The following is a 21,475-nucleotide window of genomic DNA, read 5'->3' as shown; positions in this document are numbered from 1 at the left end:
ACTAATAAAAGCATCTTAAAAAAAAAAAAAAAAAAAAGTCCCACCACTGCAACTCAATCTGGATGTAACTCCAGGCTGCCATCGGTGACCTCACAAGTGGTTAGGAACAGAACAGTCCTCTTATTTATTTATTTATTTATTTATTCATTCATTCATTCATTCATTCATTCTATTTCTATACCGCCCTTCCAAAAATGGCTCAGGGTGATTTACACAAATAAATAAATAAGATGGATCCCTGTCCCCAAAGGGCTCACAATCTAAAAGAAACATAAGATAGACACCAGCAACAGTCACTGGAAGTACTGTGCTGGGGGTGGATAGGGCCAGTTACCCACCCACTCCCGCGCTATATAAAGAGAATCACCACGTTAAAAGGTGCCTCTTTGCCAAGTTAGCAGGGATGCAGTTTTATTTAAACTGTTAAACAAAAGCTTTGGGAAGATGTATATCCAATCTATATACATTTAATTTATTTAATGTGATTGTATTAGGTTACAAATAGAATAAATACTACTGCTTTTAATGCTTTCTTTAAGCACCTAAGTTTCACAGATTATACCACGTGCATTTTGTAGCCATTGTACCCTACCGTTTACTTTTTTTAAAAAAAATCCTTTTCTCTGTACTAATATAAGTATGTCTGCTAACTGGGGAGAACAGTGGGTTGTAGTATATGGAAATTTATATTACAATACATTTGTTAGCCTTTAAGGGATGATGGTTTTATCCCCTGGCTGCAACAGATTGACACAGCTATCCCTGTGGAAGCAATTACCAAGCATTGACTGTGTCCACCCATGTTACCAACAAGATATGTAAAACTGTTCGTTGTCTCTCTTTCTCCTTCCCTTTAATTTGAGGAACACTGATCTGGTGAATTTATTAATTTGTTGATCCCTTTTGAACTGCCTGTAGTGAAGTTTATGCTCTTTCTGTATGCATACTGCAGAAATAATGTTCAAAATATGCAGAGGTAATGAAATCAATGCCAGTAGTGTTGAAGAGATTCTTGAGGCAATATAGCTAGGCTAGATGCTTCAGAGGGGGGTGGAGGTGGGGAATCCTCTCATATGGCCTTGAGTGATCAAAAGGAACACTTACAGCTTGATCTTAAGCACACTTATTCAGAAATTGATTTAACTTGAGCGGGAGTTACGTTTTGGTAAGTGTGCTCTAGATTGCCACCTTATTTTCCCTGGTTTTGGACTAACTGCAGGACTGATTATTTCTTCTATGATACTTAATCAGCCCTGTAGTTTGAATGTGTTAAGCTACAAATACTGTGTGAGAACTCTAGATATACCCAGACTGGTTGTTTTATGAATATATATATTCTCAAGTGATATGACTTGGTATATTAACTCAGTTTTCCATTGTTTCTTAATTCTCCTGTCGAGACTTAAGATAAAGACTGATAGCATCCTTCCCCCTGCCCTTCCTTTCTTCCAGGGATGTGGTGGAAGTTCTGTTGAGGAATGATGCATTAACCAATGTGGCTGACTGCAAAGGCTGTTATCCTCTTCATTTGGCAGCCTGGAAGGGAGATGCCGAGATAGTGAAACTTCTAATACACCAGGGACCATCTCATACTAAAGTGAACGAGCAGGTCTGATTTTTTTCCTTCTTCAATTGTTCTTATTGATACAACAGGATTTTTTCCAATGAGAACATGAATACAGCACCCATTGCACTCAGGGTTATCTAGGACTTGTAAAGGAGCTAAATGTTAGATCTCCCCCCTGCCCCGAGATATTTTTCTTGAAAGCTGCCCATCTGGCCAGCCTCCTAATTAGAAATTGTGGAAGTGAGCCAAACATGATCTGCAATATATGGAGAGTGAGGGAATGTTAATCATTGCTCCCCCCCCCCACGCTTTTCCTTGGTAATTTGAAACTTTGCACCCATTCCTTTCTGTTTCTGAGCAAATCAAATCTCCTTTGGCCATGTTTTTGTACTGCTCTAACTTTTTCTTAGTACTTGTGCTTATCAAGCTAATCCTGTGGAGTGTATTGGAGCACAGCTTTCACTTTATTTATAACTGATTAAAATAACTATTTCTGCTAGGAGAAATCAGTAATTGTCCCTGCTGTTTAAATTGTATGCCAGATTGGATTTATATCTATTATAAAAATCTGTATCATATAATTGATTTTTCTTTTGGAAGCTAACACACTTATGAAATTCCTGTTAAAAACCAAATGTCTCTTATGCATCAAGTGCATATAAAATGAAAGTGAGATCTATGTATTGATTGGTCAGTCTAACTTACAGAAGATAATTTCCTTCAGGTTATCATATGAATACAAATCGTTTGAATATCTGTGGCTTAGTATTCTAATGTTGTTGAACTATTAACTGGTCAATGCTGATTCTTATAGCCAACATTTCACCAGATTAAAACAAGTTTCAAAAGAATTAGAGTTTTGGGAAAGCTGGTGAGTTTTCTGACCAGGTTGTATTAACTGGCTTGGCTGTAGCTCTGCCCACAGTGTGTTTCCTCACTACGGATGAAATTTAAAGGCATAAAGTGGCAAGACTGCATTTTGTATCTTTCTCCACTTCTGATAATAAGTGCACCATGCATGCTGTGATACACAGTGACTGTTTCAGACAGTGTGGGCCAGACTGCAGCCGGGGGGTGGGGGGAATGGGACAATATAACTTGGAAGTCAATTCAGAATTGAAATTTAAAACTCCATATCTGGTGCTGGGTCCATGAATGGGGGTTTAACATCTGTGTTAAGTAGTTCAGAGCTGTTTGCCATAAATACTCTATTCTAGGAACACATTTTCTGTTGAAAAGAAACTGTTGATTAGTAACATTCTTCATGTCAAAGTAGCTAAATATGCATGCTAAAATGGCCTTTGATTGTATTGTTTGCAAATTCCTTTTTAAAATTGGGCAATACATATCATGCCTTCAAATGCAGCTGTGTTCATTCAGTTTGTTATAGTTAATGCCACTTAAGTTTTCAAAATTGTTTACCATTCTCTAGCTATCAATATGGAAGTGAATGATCTTGTAATTTGTGGCTAGTGCGAGACCAAATATAGATATATATATATATATTTGTAAATGGAACTGTTAAATAGCAAACTGTAAATGATTGTTAAAGTTTGCATGTTATCTTTAAAATGATGTGCATGGTGCAATTATTGACAGCTGGAATGGCCAGTGTGATTAATGGCTTTTCATTGGAATGAAGTATTATCATGTTCTGTCATTCCTTCCCTTCAGAGTCACTCACTGCTTTTTTGCTGTATCTCGCCCATTTCATCATCACGTTTTCTTTTCCTCTCCTTTTTGTAGAATGCTCTTGAGATCAAAGAACTCAAAAAGTACGGCCCCTTTGACCCCTATATCAATGCCAAGGTGTGTACTTCTGCTGCCAGGATTTCACTACATCATTATTCCAAGTTGTATTTTTGTGCTTTCAGATGCATTATCATCCAGTTGACTGATGATGCCTACTTGGGGAAGTGGGGTCTTTAAAATGCAATCTCTTTTTTGTGGATTTGTATTAAACCACTGAGAGAAACTGCTTGGAGGAATTTTACTTGGTATCTTTAGTAAGTTCCTCCAGTACTTTTTAAGCTGCTGTTTTAAAAGTGCTGGTCAGTTTTAATTCTGGATGTGGCATTTCAAAATGTTCTGGTATTGTTGCCCATATTTAATGATAATAATAAAGGGGAAAATCCTGAGTGTTTATGCTGTGAAGCTGTCTTATCCCTCACCTCCCCCAAACTAGATTAAACTTCAATTTGGTAATGAAGTTGGGAGTTGAGGGTGACCTTGTAGTTTTCCAAAGTACTTCTGGTGATGACTGGATGCAATGATTCTCTGTGTATCTTTTCTCTCTCCACCAGTTACATTTTAGAATCAAATTGTTGCTTTGTCTAAGTCTGTTCTTCCCTCTGCTTTTAGCAATTCTTTACCTAGAAATAAAATACAGAAATAATTAACCAAAGCACAGTTTGAAAACTGCTAAAGGGGACTAAAGTTACTGTATATGAAGTCCAGGAGCATATTTTGAAGCACTCAGTTTAATAGAATAACCTAACGCAAAGAAGTAATATGCAGGAATCTCTGCATATCACTCAGGTGACTTAAGTTTCAGCTATTATTTTGAACCTACCCAAACACAAGCTGGATGAAAGGAATTTGGATGAAAGGAAATGTAGTTAATGTAAACATTTTGTCTTAGCATATTCTCCTTAGAGGAATCATGGTACTTAGGTTATGTAATGCAGCCCTTAATATAGTATGACCCAATCACTGATAGAGTAAACGACCTACTGTGCTAAGAGTAATAATGCATATGTTCTGATGAGGATTGCGGCACCAAATTGCACACTTTGGCTTGCTATATGCTAAGTACCAGTGAGGATTTGTGGACATGGGTCTTTTCAGGAGCAATTCTCTCGACCTCCCTGGTACACATTAAAAGTTACTTGCATTCTACAATATATGCAACACACATTTTCATGGAACCCAGTCAGAAACATTATAGCCAACACAGATTGGTTTTTAAATTGGTGATCTAAATCATGATTTTAAATAGCCAAGGAAAAAAGACCAACAAAAACCTTTGATTTAAACAAACATGCCTATTTTGGTCATTTATATATTTGGTTACCCTAATAATTATTTAGTTACAAACCTATGTTTTAGAACCTTTTAACTACCCATTAATATAATCCAAAACCTTTGGTCATGCAGTCTACATGGCTTTCACACTGCACAATATATATGTACCTGGAGCAAGAAGACAGTTGTTAAGTTTATTGTGCTTTGTCTTTCTGCATGTATGTAAGAACACTAAGCAAGATCATAAGGCTGGGACCATGAAATGAGTTCTGTGAGCCCAAAAGGGCTTTAGGTTTGAAATTAAGAGGAATTCTAAAAGCAGTTGGCCATGAGTGGGGCAGGGGAGGTAATCTGTTCAACAAAAGTCAGAAAATCCACTGGTCTAGTTAGTGCAAGCCCTGCCTGTGAACTGGAGTATTTATTTAGATCCCAAATGGCTAGACTTTTGAGAAGAAAATGCTGATAATTGCTGAGTATTTCTATTTATTATATGGAAAGTAAATGGCCATGATCTTTAGCATTTGAAATGTCAATATCTTGCTACAAACGTTTAGTACATGACTTATTGTGACATATAATCAACTTATAATGCTTCATCTGGAAAGTCATATCCCCACCCCCACCCTATTTGGTTTTTTATAAAGAAAAGCATTCGGTGGCCCCTAATCCAATGGGAAAAAAATTAAGTTCCATTGAAATCAGTGCAGTTAAATGTGGTCTATCATATCTGGAACTTCCTGCTGTCTTTTGGGCACTAGCCACTGAATGCCAGGGATTTGACTGAGGCGGATTATCACCTTGGTAAGATGGTCAGGTGCAGGCATAAAGAGCCTATTTGGAAGGGTCCATCCAATCCAGCATTCTTTTCCCAGCAGCAATTTGCCAGATACCTCTGGGGAAGTTTCCAAGCAAGGCATGAAAGCGGCTGTCTTCCCCTGTTTGTCTCCAGCAGATTAGTCACAGGCATAATACCTGAAAACACTGAGGTTCTTTTTAGCTGTCAAGGCTAATAGAAATTGAGGATAGAGCTAATATATTTTGAAAAGCTATAGTGGTCATCACCATATTTTGTGGTGAAGTGTAGAAGTTCTATACTGTGCATAATATTTTTTTCCACCAGTCCTAAACTATTGACAATCAGTTTGAGTAATTGCACATTCTGGTAGTATGTGCCCCCCACCCTGCTCCCAGGTCTCAGACTGAAGGGAGCAGTCTACTTGCTTTCTTTCAGTCTCACAACTCATATATAACTGAGAGTTTGTGCTTGCATGCTTCTCTGTGCTATTAATGTTCTGAAATAACATAAAGGCAATGTGCATGTGCAACATTGGTCTCCAGCTGGGCCTGGGGAGAAAATGAAGAGTCATTTATAAAGATGCATGTGAAAAATATCCCATGACTCTTGTGCATATCTCAGCAGGGCTCCCTCTAGCAAACGCTCGCCTTTGTTTTCTGCCCAGCATGTCTGCATGCCTCACATCTCATTTGAAAATAGGAGGAGAAATGGAAACATTTTGGTTAAATATACTATTGGAAAGAAACTGGGTTGTGTTGGGTATTATTCCTGTAAGCATCTTGCTTAAATGACCCTACCCTGTTCCTGTGTTGCATTAAAAATGAGGACACTGCACTCACATACAGCACCCCTGGGAGCACACTCTGAAGCCTTACCCCTGTGTTGACACACTCAGCAGCCACACTCATACTGCCCATAGTTACAGTGTTAGCAGAGACAAATGCTGTATTTGTGGGCCAATTGTTCCCATGATCAAGTCGTTGGGGCACCCCATCATTCTGATTACAGGAAGAATCTGTCCACAAGTAACGATGGAGTGCAGGAACAGAGCTTCTGAGCATGTCAGCGCAGCATCAGAGTGCACTCCTGATGCGACATGTGAATACGGTGTCCCGAGTTTTTATTATGCCTGAATGGGGCCCTTCTTTTGGTACATCATAAGATTGTATTGGGTTTCTTGAAGGCAGAAAATTTGGATGTATTAATGGGAACTATGGAAATTGCAGATAGAAGTTAAATTGTTCATTAGCAGGCTTTCCAGAACTTTGGGGAGTGAGTCGTGTGGGGTGGGGTCCAACCAAAAAGACAGTAGGTGGTATTGAGCTTTGATTGCTAATTAGACACAATTGTGGCAGACAAGAGCTTAACATTCTTCTAGTTGCTTCTATGGGTAAACCTATTTGTAGAGTTGTCCTGTACACTCTGAGCAAATGGAAAGCAAAAAGGTGCTTTGATTTGACTGTTGAGCAAGCTGATCCGGACTGCTGGAAAAGTTCCTTGTGTTACACAACAACCTAATTGTTCATGGCTGAAAAAAATCCCAGGCACATAGCTGTCTAGACACCTAAATGTTTGATGCTGATTGGTAAATAGGAATTTGAGATATTTTCCAACCCTGTAACTGTTACAAAGCTGCCTTGAATTGGTTGCTCATATAGCCTTTCCTCCAGTGCTTCTGTATCCAGATTCTTGGAGCTCATACTTTAACAGAAGGTATAGAACTTGCAGGCTACAACCACTTGTGAACACATTCTCAATGTGAACTGCTTATGATTAACTTCTGATACGTGGTCCTGGATAACAGAAGTGAAGTGTACAGATTGCAGGCAATCTCTCTCTCCATCTCCAATCTTTTCTTTACTGGAAAAGCAAATTTTCTTTACTGGAAAAGGGAAAACCCTTCCTTGCCTCACCTCCTATGTTTTGTATTGCTAGCAGCAGTAATGTGAGACCATTTTTTATATTAATGTCTGAACTGAAACTTGCTCATGAACTGTGCCTTGGAACAGAAAAATCAGAATCTAAACCAGGCCTGCTCAACTTTGGCCCTACTACAGATGTTGGCCTACAACTCCCATAATCCCTGGCTATTGGCCACTGTGGCTGGGGATTATGGGAGTTGTAGTCCAAAACCAGCTGGGGGGCCTAAGTTGAGCAGGCCTGATCTAAACCCACTGTTTGAAGGTGAATGCAAACCAGATTTTGTTCTAATTTTGGTTTGCTGTTATGTCTGAATTCAGAGTATTGTCAAACCACAGTTAGGGCCATTGCTCTGCTTTGAAAGGACTGTTGCACCATAGAAACAAAAGTGAATTTATGAAACTGTACCCTGAGCAGATGGAAGCATAAGCAACTCAAATCATGGCTTGTTTGTGGTACATGTGGAAGTCTAGAGCATGGTGTGGGTTACTTAACTATACTTGTTGGTTTGTTTGTTATAGTTGTAAACCACCCCAGACTAGCATGTCTAAGCAGTTTACAACAACATAAAACAAATAAAAACAGACATAAAAACCTCAAAATAATTTAAAGCCACAAGCCTAGTTAAAAATCTTGGGTGGAAAAAATGGTTTTGAAAGACTTACTGAAAGTTGTCAGAGATGGGGAGGATCTTATTTCAGCAGGGAGCACATTACAGAGAAGGCCTGTCCCTGTGTAGCCTACAGATGCTGGTGGCAACTACAGATGAACCACTCTGGAAGATCTCAATGGCCAGTGGTGCTCATGGCAAAGAAGATGTTCTCTTAAATATCTAGGGCCTAAGCTGTTTAGGGCTTTATAGGTTATAACCAGCACCTTGTATTTTGCCTGGAAACCTTTTGGTAGCCAGTGTAATCCTTTTAATATAGGAGTAATATGGTCTCCTCAAGATGAATCAGGGACCAACCTGGCTGCTGCATTCTGTACCAATTGCAGTTTTGCACTTTGGACTACGTATAAAGGCAGCTGCACATAGCAGTAGTTAAAGTATGGAGGTTACTAGTAGATATATTACTGTTCTGAGGTCGTTTATCTCAAGAAACAGATGCAGCTGGTGTTATCAGTCAAAACTGATAGAAAGCACCTCTGGTCACTACCTCAACCTGAGACACCAGGAAGAAGTTTGGATCCAGAAGCACTCCCAGACTGCATACCAGTCTGGGGAAGTGTGATGCCATCCAGAACCAACAAATCAAAATAGTCTCCCAAGTTTCGACTCCACACAATAAGTGTCTCATTCTTATCTGGATCCAGTCTGTTCGTTGTCTCTCATTCAGCCCATCACTGTCTCTAGGCAGGCATTTAGGGAGGTTATGCCTTTGCTGGATGATGTTGATTAGTTAAAATAGATTTCTCTCCCAGTGGTTTCATGTAGATGTTAAAGAGCACTGGAGACAATATGGAACCCTGTGGGATGGGAAGTTCACGTTTTGAAGAACAGCAGTCTCCAAGCGACACGATCTGGAATCTGCCCAAGAGGTATGAGCAGAACCTCAGCAATGCCAACCACCTCCAGAAGTATACTATGGTGGATAGTATTGAAAGCTGCTGAGAGATCCAAAAATACCAACAGAGTCACACTTCTTGTGTCAATTCCCAATTGGAGATCATCCAACAGGCTGACCAAGGCAGTCTCCAACCCATAGCTCACCTGAAAACCAGTTTGAAATGGGTTGAGATAATCAGTTTCCCCCAAGACTTTCTGGAGCTGGGAGGCCACCACCCTCTCAATTACCTTGCTCAACCACAGAAGGATGGAGACAGGCCTATAGTTGCTTATCTCTGAGGGATCCAATGCACAGCGGGTAATTTATTATTCCAAATTCTGCTTCTAGGGAGGAGGGTAATGTACTAGCCCTCTCACAACCTTAAACAACAATGCTAGACATGAGCTTCCGGATGTAAAATGGGCAGAAAATAATCACTTCATTACCACACACATTGCCCTAGCATATGTCTTGAAATGTGCTCTATGTTGTTATCTGTTGGAGTAGAGATTTTCTCCACTTGCGCTTCAGTTGTCTAATTTGCCACTTCTGCTCCTGTAGATCTTGCATATATCAAGGGAAAGGACTTTTAGGAACAATCATGTCTACTGTCCTTATGAGTTTGCTGTTTCAGTTCTCCACCAGGGCATCAACAGAATCACCGGCAGAGCCAACACTAAATCCTTCCAAGGCTTCTTGGAATCCTTTTGGATCCAGTAACTTCCTTTGGCCATCCTAATAGGCCCTTCACCCCTGCAGGTGGGATGTGATTGTGAGTCCAACCTTATCCTGATGGTGGCCCATCTGTCAATGGGGAAATCACAGGAGTCCCCACAGTACACCACCCTAATCGTAGTAAAAGACCAGATTAAGCGTGTGACAAGCAAGATGTGTTGATCCCAAAATGACTTGGAATAGGACCATAGTTGTCATGGCTGCTATGAACCCGTGAACCATCCTGGATAAATTGATCCCAAAGTGAACACTGAAGTCCCGCATCACCATAAGACTGGGAGACTAAAATGCCAAGCCCAAGTCCAAGTCTGGCAGCTCAGTTAGGTACTCTGTTGGGCAGTGGGGTGGTTGGTACACCAACAGAAACCCCAAAACATCTCTGGTCTCCAACCTTATCCTATCCCCACATTCGATACTTTGATTGGGTTTCTGGTAAGGGATATGTTATTATAGACCACAGCCACTCCATTTTCCTGCCCATGTCCCCTCACCTGCTCCTCAACAGAGTACCTTGGAGGGAGAAACTGGGACCAGACTGGGCCACCAGCCTACCCCAACCAAGTCTCTGAGATGCATACCAGGTCAGCCCCTTCATCCATAATCAGATCATGGATGATTCCTGAATTATTCTAGACTGACCTGGCATTACAAAGGACCAAGGTGAGGGTCTGTGGGTAGTTGGCACTGACAGGACAGCCGGAGGGGGAAACGGCTATTAGATTTCTGATTTCGTAATCAGAACGGCCTGTAACAGCCTGCTGACCTGCCTGTTCCACACCAGCACTGTAATAGTTGCCCCATAGTCAATGGACACCCCTCTGTCTCCCCATTTCCAGACAAGTCTAGACACATTACATACTAACTACACCCAAGGCTCAGCAATAAAAGCTATCTAGCCAGCAGCTTCAGCTGCTACATCAGCCATAAAAGAATACACTCTGCCCCAGCCCTCAGTCCCATATTGAAGGCCCGACACCAAATACCGCCCCCCCCTTTAGCATGGCCACCTTGCTTTATAAGTCCCAGAAACCCAGAGTATCTCCTCTCATGAGAGAGACTGAGCAGAGTTGGTGTAATTAATGCCCATAGGTGTCCATCAGGCAGTCAGGAAGGGAATGCCACTAGTCTAACAAGGCAGCAGAGCAAGAGCCCAGTAGAGCCAATAGTCAAGCTGTCTGGGCTGAGTGAGAGGGGTGGGATGCTGCAATCAGTCTGCCAGTCCAAGCAAAGGGGACGAGCTGGCAAAGTCAAATCCTCTTCTCTTGCTCCCTCTGGTCTTCTCCTATAGTTGCACAAATCATGATTTTGTTGTTCTGGAGCTCAGCTTTATATGATGGGTGGGGTGTGTGTGCAGATTATTTGCCTCCCCAAATATAGGAGAATACAATGAATGATGTTTCCCATTAGTATTTGTCTGTTACACTAAGCCCCACAGAATAGTGGAAGAAAGGGAAGAACAAACAATGCGAAGAAGCTGGGGTAGATTCATTGTGTAACCTGGAGAGAGAATCTTGCTCCCTCTAAATCTTGAAACTTGATTTCCCAAGATGCTCATAAGGAGGCAGGCTCATAACAAGACACTCTTTCTTGGAGGGGCCCAATTGTTTGGGTTACTGGTTTTGAAAAAAAGTGTGCACATGTTTGCTTCTGGATGTGTGTAGCCTAGAGATGTAAACTTCCTTCTGAAGCCTCCCAGGGTTCACAGCACAAAAAGACAGCTCTGGAGCAAAACTGAAATGAAAAAATTATTTTTTTGTCATATTTCAACTTTACGGTTTTGAAAACACAGCATGAACTATGTACAGTTTAGCGCTTTAAAAAATTGAAACACTTGCTCTTATATTATAAGAACATAAGAACAGCCCTGCTGGATCAGGCACAAGGCCCATCTAGTCCAGCATCCTGTTTCACACAGTGGCCCACCAGATGTCTCTAGGGAGCCCACAGGCAAGAGGTATGTGCATGCCCTCTCTCCTGCTGTTGCTCCCCTGCAAATGGTATTGACAGGCATCATGTCTCTGAGGCTGGAGATGGTCAATAGCCATCAGCCATTGATAGACCTGTTCTCCATGAATCTGTCTAAACCCCTTTTAAAGCCGTCTGAGCTGGTCGCCATCACCACATCCCATGGCAAGGAATTTCATAGATTAATTATGTGCTGTGTGAAAAAGTACTTCCTCTTGTTGGTCCTAAATTTCCCAGCCTTCAGTTTAATGGGGTGACCCCTGGTTCTAGTGTTGTGAGAGAGGGAGAAAAATTTCTCTTTGCCTACCCTTTCCACTTTATGCATAATTCTATACACTTCGATCATGTGTCCCCTTAGTTGCTTCTTTTCCCAGGTAAAGAGCCCCAGATGCTGTAGCCTAGCCACATAAGGTGCTCCAAGCCCATGATCATTTTGGTTGCCTTCTTCTGCACCTTTCCCAGTTCTACAATATTTTTCTTAAGATATGGTGACCAAAGCTGTATGCAGTACTCCAGATGTGGTGGCACCATAGATTTGTATAAGGGCATTATAATATTAGTATTTTTATTTTCAACCCCCCCTCCTAATGTTCCTAGCATGTAATTAGCTTTTTCACAGCTGCCGCACACAGAGCTTTCCACCACCAATGAGCTGTCCACTTTCAATGAGCTGTCCACCACGACCCCAAGATCTCTCTTCTGGTCAGTCACCAACAGCTCAGATCCCATCAGCATACAGGTGAAACTTGGAAAATTAGAATATCGTGCAAAAGTCCATTAATTTCAGTAATGCAAATTAAAAGGTGAAACTGATATATGAGACAGACACATTACATGCAAAGCGAGATAAGTCAAGCCTTAATTTGTTATAATTGTGATGATCATGGCGTACAGCTCATGAAAACCCCAAATCCACAATCTCAGAAAATTAGAATATTACATGGAACCAAGAAGACAAGGATTGAAGAATAGAACAATATCGGACCTCTGAAAAGTATACAGTGTACTGTGCTTGATTGGCCAGCAAACTCGCCTGACCTGACCCCATAGAGAATCTATGGGGCATTGCCAAGAGAAGGATGAGAGACATGAGACCAAACAATGCAGAATTGCTGAAGGCCGCTAATGAAGCATCCTGGTCTTCCATAATACCTTATCAGTGCCACAGGCTGATAGCATCCATGCCACGCCGCATTGAGGCAGTAATTGCTGCAAAAGGGGCCCAAACCAAGTACTGAATACATACGCATGCTTAAACTTTTCAGAGGTCCGATATTGTTCTATTCTTCAATCCTTGTCTTCTTGGTTCCATGTAATATTCTAATTTTCTGAGATTGTGGATCTGGGGTTTTCATGAGCTGTACGCCATGATCATCACAATTATAACAAATTAAGGCTTGACTTAACTCGCTTTGCATGTAATGCATCTGTCTCATATATCAGTTTCACCTTTTAATTTGCATTACTGAAATTAATGGACTTTTGCACGATATTCTAATTTTCCGAGTTTCACCTGTATATGTGAAGTTTGTGTTTTTTGCCCCAATGTGCATCACTTTACACTTCCTTACATTGAACTGCATTCGCCATTTTATCGCTCGCTCACCCTTGTTTCGAGAGATCCTTTTGGAACTCCTCACAATCTATTATGGATTTCACTACCCTAAATAGTTTAGTGTCATCTGCAAACTTAGCCACTTCACTGCTTAGCCCAACTGCTAGATCATTTATGAACAACCTAAAGAGCACTTGTCCCAGTAAAGATCCCTGGGGGACACTACTTCTTATTTCCCTCCATTGTGAAATTGTCAATTTATTCCTACTTTGTTTCCTGACCTAAACAGTTACCTACCCACACATGAACCTGTCCCCTTATTCTATGACTGCCAAGCTTATTCAAGAGCCTTTGGTGGGGAACTTTATCAAAAGCCTTTTGGAAGTCCAAGTATACTGTGTCAATCAGATCACCTTTGTCCATATGTCTGTTGACACTCTCAAAGAACTCCAAAAGTTTAGTGAGGCAAGACTTGCCCTTGCAGAAGCCATGCTGGTTCTCCTTCAACAAGGCCTGTTCTTCTATATGTTTAACAATTTTTGCCTTAAGTATGCTTTCCATCAATTTACCTGGCACCGAAGTTAAGCTGACTGGCCTGTAATTTCCTAGATCCTCCCTGGATCTCTTCTTGAAAATTGGAGTCACATTGGCTACTTTTCAGTCCTCTGGTACAGAGTCTGATTGTTGTATATTTTTGCTAGAAGATCGGCAGTTTCACATTTGAGTTCCTTCAGAACTCTTGGGCAGGGACGTATCTAGGTTAAATAGTGCCTAGGGCAAGCATTGAAATTGCGCCCCTGTACAGACAGGGATGATGGGACTTGTAGTCAACAATATCTGGAAATCCCTGTTTAAAGGAACACTGTACCATCTAGACATGATTGTTGATCAAAACCTGAAAACATGAGCCATCTCTGTTAAAGACTTAGAACAGTAAGGAGTTATGTGAGGATTCCAAGTGTCATTTTCTGTTTCATCTCATGCTTTTTAAAAAAACATGATTTTGCCCTAGAGGTTCACCTGCCCAAATTGCCACTAGCAAAATAGGGGAAGAAGGAGGTTGTGGGCGGGGGCGGGGGGAAACTATAAGCCAGTGAATGATTCCTGCCAGCCTTTGTCTTGTGATGACTGTTGGCTCATGAAGGGGTATATGTGCATTCACCACACTAGTGCTTTCTTGGGCACCAGAAGGGAGGAGGATACATTAGTTTGCCACACTAGACAGAGGAATTTGCAACAGGAGCAGACAGCCAAGTTCTGCCAAGGCCAAAACCAGCCTCTGCCAGACTAAGAAATCATTGTAATTTGCCCCTTCCTGTCACAAGCAGTGTGCTGTTCTTTTATTATGGGCTCTAACTCTCAGATATCCCAGTCATGGATGGAAAATTCAGGGTCAATTTACAAGAGACACGTTTTCTGCATGGAAGTTTCTTCTGGGCAGGTGTTGTGCAGAAACCCATGTGTAGTATCTATTCCGCATAGCAAGGTTGAAATCGGCCCAGAGACGAGATTTTAAAATGGGCCCCCAGCCCCTCAAAGTCCAGGGCCTCCACACACCCCAGGCCCCCAAGGATTTAAGCCTGATATTTCAAAATAAGTGTGCTGCCTGGTAATACATTTCACTGAATACACACACGCACACTTCACGATATATAGTGATATACATTGAATACTATATATTTGTGCTACTTTTAATGCCTAGAACGCACTAGAAACACTAATTATTAAAATGGGCCCCTTGCTGCAGATTAGCAAAGGAGACTGTCAGCCATGCAGTGTGAGCCTATGTATGTTTTCTCAGAATTCTGAACAAATTCAGTAAAGTTTGATTCTAGGAGGTTTTTCACACTGGGCTTTTTAAAAGCCCTTTAACACACATCTCCTCTGGAATGGAGGTGCTGCATTCACATGTTGGCCATTTACCCTGAAGTTCCTGCAAGTTATTGGGGAGAAATTCACACACAAGAAAAATAAAATAAAAGCACAACACATGCTTCACAGTTCTCACTCAGACCTTCTGGGCTGCAAAACAACTTGAACATAAGTGCATTTATGAATGAATGAATGAATAAATAAATAAATAAATAAAATATTGTTGTTAGTTCCCTCCCCCCAGGCTTTCACACCTGCAGGTTGGAGTCTAAAGGATCAAGCAGAGCCTGGTGCCTCCAAGGTCTTCCAATGAATAAAATTATGACATACCCATGCACATTTCACAAATGAAAATTGATGTTTTGAACATACCATACCAAGGTTCACTTTACAAGCCCCATGTCCTCCTCCATTGTATATTGTTGAAGACCCTCCTGACTGTTGATTTACTCTACAGTAGTCTGGCCTCCACTAGTTTAAAATCCAAGAGGATCATTATTCTGCTTAGAGAAATACTAGAAAAAATAATGGTCCTATAAATAATGTTATGAGCAGTTCAAAATATATCACAGTAGCTACCATGTGTGAAATAGCAGGGTATGAACTGCATGGTGCCTTAGCGTTCATAGGTGTCTGTTTATATGACTGTGTACTAGAGACCAGACCTGTGCAGGCATTATCCAAACTGGGGATACTGTATTCACATACAGCATCCCTGAGAGTGTTCTTGTAAGCTCCACCCCACACTGAAATGCTCAGAAGCCCTTCCCCTGTGTCCATGTTTGCAGCATTTGTCAGTAACCATGGACAGCAGGGGCAGGGCTTTTAAGCAAGTCAGCATGGGGGCGGGACTTGCAAACACACTCTTGGAGATGTTGTACAGAAGTACCGTATACCCAGTGTTGATAATATCTGAACAGGGCTAAAGGATGCAGTCATTCCCAATTCAGAGCCTTAACTTCTAGAGACCTGGGGTTGAGAGTTGAACCCAGGGTCTAGCTACAGCTGAATGGGCCTTCAGGAGGTACATGGGGCGGTACTGTCCCTGGGTCCCTGATTGAGAGAGAGCTTGCTCATTACTCTGACGCTTGCACCTCTTTTAAGAAGGTAGGTAAGGAGAAGCAGTTACCCATCTTCACTGGTTGTCCTAAAGCCCACTCAAACTTTGCTGCACCTCAGGTTGAGCCCTACAGTAACACCACCAGCAAAGGCCAAACTAGGAACCCAAGAGGGAAAGTGACCGGAACTAGAAAAGTAGGACAGTTGGAATTAATGCTCTGATACTGTGGGGGGTGGGGGGTGGGGCAGAACCCTTGACTAATTAAACTTCATCCACTTCTAGAAGTTAAGATTGTTCTTGCTTTCTGTACTATAATTTGAGGTTGGAGAAATTAGAATTGGAGCGAATGGGATCTGGGTGGGTTTGGTATCATGTTAGCATCAAGATGTGGGTTAGGAGGTAGGGGGGAAGTTGGGAGTTTATATCTACAAGTTTGTCAGGTGCCTGAAAAACTGTACTAATTTGGAGATTAATAAGAGAACATGAAGCTGTTTCTTTAGAATAATTTATTTTTATAAGACAATCTAGGAGGCACCTAGACAGAGGATATGAGTTAGTACAAACTATTGCTGCTTCTCCTCAGCAAAAGTCACCAGGAAGAGGATGGATTCTGAAATGTATTTCACACATGGTACCATGTATCTCACACATGGTAGCTACTTCACATGGACATACTATAGACATAGGTGCCTGTAATTTTTAAGGGCTGGGGAGCAAAGTGGATACATATAGATGTAGAAATAAAAAACATCTGCTGTTCCACATGAATGCGGCGGGGGGGGGGGAAGAACTTTGCCTCCTGCCCCCCATGGATAGCCATGACTGTAGACTTCTACTCACAGAAACCCTGTACCCCAGCTTCTTTAGAACATAAGAACAGCCCTGCTGGATCAGGCCCAAGGCCCATCTCGTCCAGCATCCTTTTTCACACAGTGGCCCACCAGATTCCACTGGAAGCCTGCAGGCAGGAGTTGAGGGCATGCCTCTGAGGCTGGAGATGGCCTGTATTCCTCCGACTAGTAGCCGTTGATAGACCTCTTTTCCATAAAGTTATCCAAACCCCTCTTAATAAGGGGTTAGCCATCTTATTTATTTAATATTACTCTCTGTAAACTGCTTTGGAAACTTTTGTTGAAAAGCGGTATATAAATATTTTTGTTGTTGTTGGAAGCCCATTTTTATCTTCTTCAAGAACACAGAATCAAAGATGGAAGTATGTGTTCTTTCTGACTTGGGTCTTATTTTGTATGGAATATATGCAGGTCAATGGAGCATAAAACTTCTGCATGCAACTGGGTGCTAAATCTATCCTGGGAAGGAACAGGTGTGTGTGTGTGTGTGCGCGCGTGTGCGTGTGTGTGTGTGTGCGTGTGTGCGTGTGTGCAATGTAAGCATATTGACTTTGATTGCAATCTGAAGGGTGTTTTGTGGGAAGGGATGTGTGCAACCAATTCATTCAATCTCTAGACATTTGAAATATGACTAGTCTTTTCCTATCTCTGTGGATCTTGGAGAGAGCACATTATCAGTGCTTCACTTACATGTCAGCCTTGGCTCTTAAGCATGGAAAACAGGAGTAATCTCCTTTCTCACTACGACAGGGTGGAATACCGCCTGCATACTTGCTCTTGTAGCTAGACTTCCTAGCCAGATGTTACACCTAAAATTTGGGGGAAATCTGGCCTTTCGGTAGTAATTATATTTCTTTACTATCTCCCCTTTTTGGGACCAAAGGCTTCCATCCGGGGCTTTGAGCCCTTCAGTCTCGGCATGGATATGGCCCTGCAGGTAGACAAATCTCTTTCCCCCAACTGTTTCCTGCAACATGTATTTATATAGGTGCTATTTGTACCGCCTGATATGTGTATATGTGTATCCCTAGGCCAGGGATCTTCACTATTTTTAGAGTAGGGGCCACAACTGCTGAGAGGGCTTGTTGTGTGGTGCGTGGGGGGAGTGAGGGCAGTGGCCCAGCAACAGAGCCTGCAAGAGTGCTGTGGCAGCAGGGCCAGAGGAGGGAGGGGGGATGAAAGCAAGCAAGCACAGGAAGAAGGAGTGAAAGAGAGCGTTTGCGCAAGGGTCATGGACATGGTGGGGGGGGCAGGAGACGGCACACAAGATGACCAAGTGGACTAGAGGCAGCAGTGGGGAAGGGGAGAAGTATGTTAGGAGCCGCTGCTGAAGTCTGTCTATGCTGCCAGTGACCCACAGGCCACACAGTGAAGAACAGTGTCCTAGGCAGTATATATAATTTAAATATACAATGAACATCATGCTTTGAAGTATAACTACCAGTGACACTGAGGCCGAGGAGTCAAAATGGGGAGTACTAGGTCCTTCGCTATCCCCCCTATTCTTTCCTGATGTTCTTTTCTTCAGGAAAATGAACATCAGTGCATTAATCAGAACTAGCTGAACCCGAACAGAGCATCTGTGCGGCAGTACACTGCCCCCACCTTCTGCCCTCCCCCCCCACCCCAGTCTCCTCTCCCCCCATCCCTTGTGCCCCAGTCTCCTCTCCTTCTGCCCCAGTATCCTCTGCTTTCTCGCCACCACCGCCATTATTTATCTCCCGCCCGCCCGCTCAGCCACCATTATTTCTCACCCACCCGTTCCTTCCCCTGCCCCCTTCTGCCCCAGTCTCCTCGGCCCCCCGCCCCTTCTGCCCCAGTCTCCTCGGCCCCCCGCCCCTTCTGCCCCAGTCTCCTCTTCTTTCTCACTGCCGCCATTATTTATCTCCTGCCCGTGCCACCGTCTGCTCTCCCCCCTGCCCCTTCTGCCCCAGTCTCCTCTATTCCCCACCCCCTTCTGCCCTAGTCTCCTCTGCTTTCTTGCCACCGCCACCATTATTTATCTTCCGCCCACCTGCTCAGCCACCATTATTTCTCACCCACCCGCTTCTCTCCCCCTGCCCCCCAACCCTGTCTCCTATCCCCCCACCCCCTTCTGCCCCGGTCTCCCCAGCCCCTCGCCTTCTGACCCATTCTTCTCTGTTTGCTCGCCACTGCCACTGCCACTATTTATCTCCCGCCAGTGCTGCTCCCTAAGCGGCCATACATCCTGTCGGGCAGCTTGAGGGTGGATGCCTGGTGTCTCGCCGCCTTCGATGCCGTTCCTTCCCAAGGCAATGGGTCCAGTTTTCTCCTTTCTTCTTCCTTCCCCCTCACTCTGCCAATTCCCCTTCAATTCTGCTTCTTCCTCCTCTCTCCCGCCTGCCTCCCTGGCTGCCGTTTCCTCCCAAGGCAATGGTTGGAACTCTTGCATGACCTCAGAGAGTTCCAGCTGGCATCCAGACACCTCAGTCTCCCTGGCCCCCCGCCTTCTGGCCCATTCTTCTCTGCAGTCTCCCCGCTGCCACTGCCATTATTTATCTCCCGCCCGCGCTGCTCCCAAAGCGGCTGCACTTCCCATTGGGCGGCTTGAGGGTGGATGCTTGGTGCCTTGCCGCCTTCAATGCCGTTCCCTCCCAAGGCAATGGGTCCAGTTTCCTCCTTTCTTCCCCCTTTCCGCTGACTCTGGCCAATTCCCCTTCAATTTTGCTTCTTCCTCCTCTCTCCCGCCTGTCTCCCTGGCTGCTGTTCCCTCCCAAGGCAATGGTTGGAACTCTTGCAGGACCTCGGAGAGTTCCAGCTTGCATCCGGATGCGTCCCCACATCCCCATGCAGTTCCCTACTCAGTCGGCTGTAAGGGAATTAAATATATAGATTAGACATCTGGGTTCTGCCCTCCCACGATCTGCAATGATGAAGCACTGTGATCAGTCTAATCATAGTTACTAAAGGTGATATACTAATAGTAAGAACTACCACTGTTGTACGTGTGGTCCAATAACATCAATGGTAGTAGATTACAATAGGATTATTAGTTTTGTATATGTGGCCCTTTTATAAAGTTGCAGGAAAGGAGTGAGACTTGCGTGTTTGGTGGTACATTGAAAACGTGTAGCTTCCCTTTATTTTGGTCAGCTTCGCTTCAGCATTGCTACATGATCATACAGACATAGCTCAATGACACTGTGATCAGGTGGATTCACAACTGATTGGAAAACCATACTCCTCAATGGCTTTTCACCAAACTGGTGGGAGGTTTCAAGTAGGATGCTGCAGGGCTTTATTCTACGCTTGGTACTATCTAGCATTTTACTCAGTTACAAATAGGCATGTGCACGAACCGGTTCGGAGGCCATGTTGTAGGCCTCCGAACCGGTTCGGAAACGGACCGGTCCGGTGGTCCGGCACTGCGGGGGGTCCACCTTTAAGGGCGGGGGGGGTAGAACTTACCCCTCCCGCTGCTGCGATTTAAATCCAAGTTTTCGGGGCGGCAGCGTTCCTCCCTGCCGCCCCAGCCCCCGTCGTTGCCCAGAAGCAGCTGTAAAGCAAACATGCATGCGTGCGTCGCGGCGCGCACACGCACGGCGGCAACAGGTGCGCGCGTGCTGCACGCATGCATGCGTGTTTGCTTTACAGCTGCTTCCGGGCAACGACGGGGTCCGGGGCGGCAGGGAGGAACGCTGCTGCCCCAAAAACTTGGATTTAAATCACAGCGCCGGAGGGGGAAGAGCGGCGGGAGGGGTAAGTTCTACCCCCCCGCCCTTAAAGGTGGACCCCCCCCCCGTGCCGGTCCGGACCGATGCACATCTCTAGTTACAAATGAAGAGTTAGAGGGAATCCTCATTAAACTTGCAGATGACATAACATTGAGGAGGTATGTACTAACAACTCAAGACAGGAATACAATTTAGAATTTAGCTGGGCTGAAACTAACAAAATGACATTCACTTAGATAAATACAAAGTTCTGCACTTAAGCAAAATCAATAAATAAAAAATACAGGATGGGACAGAGCTTGATAAATCCCAAGTGCCAAGGAGCCATGGAACCTAGAAACATTCAGAGGAAGAGTTACTAAATAAAATATTTTATTTGACCCAGGCAGCCCTGTTTCTGTTGTAAATATATTACTTGCAAAGGAGATAACGAGAAGCCCATTCTCTTTATCTTTCTCCTCCCCTCAGTTTCTGCCGAGTGTCTGTTGTCGGACTACTACATTTTTGGTCTGGCTCCTAGATCCCTCCAAAATTGGTCAGGATGGGAGATGGGGAGATGGATGGGTTGACTATAGGGATGGGAGGATGTTTGAGTAACAGCAGGAGAGAAGGCATGCCCTCAACTCCTGCCTGTGGCTTCCAGCAGCATTTGGTGGGCCACTGTGCGAAACAGGATGCTGGACTAGATGGGCCTTGGGCTTATGATGGTAGGCTGAAATCCTGACATCCTTTTCGCATCTATCACAAGCTGAACATGAGTCAGCAGTGCGCAGCTGCAAAAAAAAGTTAATATAATAGTAGTTTACATTACTAGAATCCTAGTTTCCAATCCATGGGAAATAATCTTCAGTTTTATTCTACACTTGTCAGACCTCATCTAGAGTGCTG

The 21,475-nt window shown here is 43.4% G+C and overlaps 1 protein-coding gene across 16 annotated transcripts in view; it reads left to right on the top strand.

The window, feature by feature from the left end:
- Nucleotides 1-21,475, top strand: part of ANKS1A (ankyrin repeat and sterile alpha motif domain containing 1A) — a 245,708-nt gene that overhangs the window by 58,564 nt on the left and 165,669 nt on the right. For 13 of the 16 annotated variants that reach the window (XR_008306214.1, XR_008306212.1, XR_008306213.1 and 10 more), the window contains exons 3-4: nucleotides 1,453-1,609; nucleotides 3,314-3,376. Coding sequence is in view for 13 of the 16 variants with exons in the window: in XM_053246235.1 (XP_053102210.1) it covers nucleotides 1,453-1,609; nucleotides 3,314-3,376 (220 nt within the window). In the remaining 3 variants the exon portion in view is untranslated. The remainder of the gene's footprint in view (nucleotides 1-1,452; nucleotides 1,610-3,313; nucleotides 3,377-21,475) is intronic. The other 3 variants (XM_053246248.1, XM_053246238.1, XM_053246247.1) reach the window with 1 other exon arrangement.

This window comes from Hemicordylus capensis, chromosome 4 (assembly GCF_027244095.1).
Source record: "Hemicordylus capensis ecotype Gifberg chromosome 4, rHemCap1.1.pri, whole genome shotgun sequence".
In the NCBI taxonomy this organism is placed as follows: domain Eukaryota; kingdom Metazoa; phylum Chordata; class Lepidosauria; order Squamata; family Cordylidae; genus Hemicordylus; species Hemicordylus capensis.
Note: the sequence above shows the minus strand (reverse complement) of the source record. Positions and strands in the feature narration are given on the sequence as shown.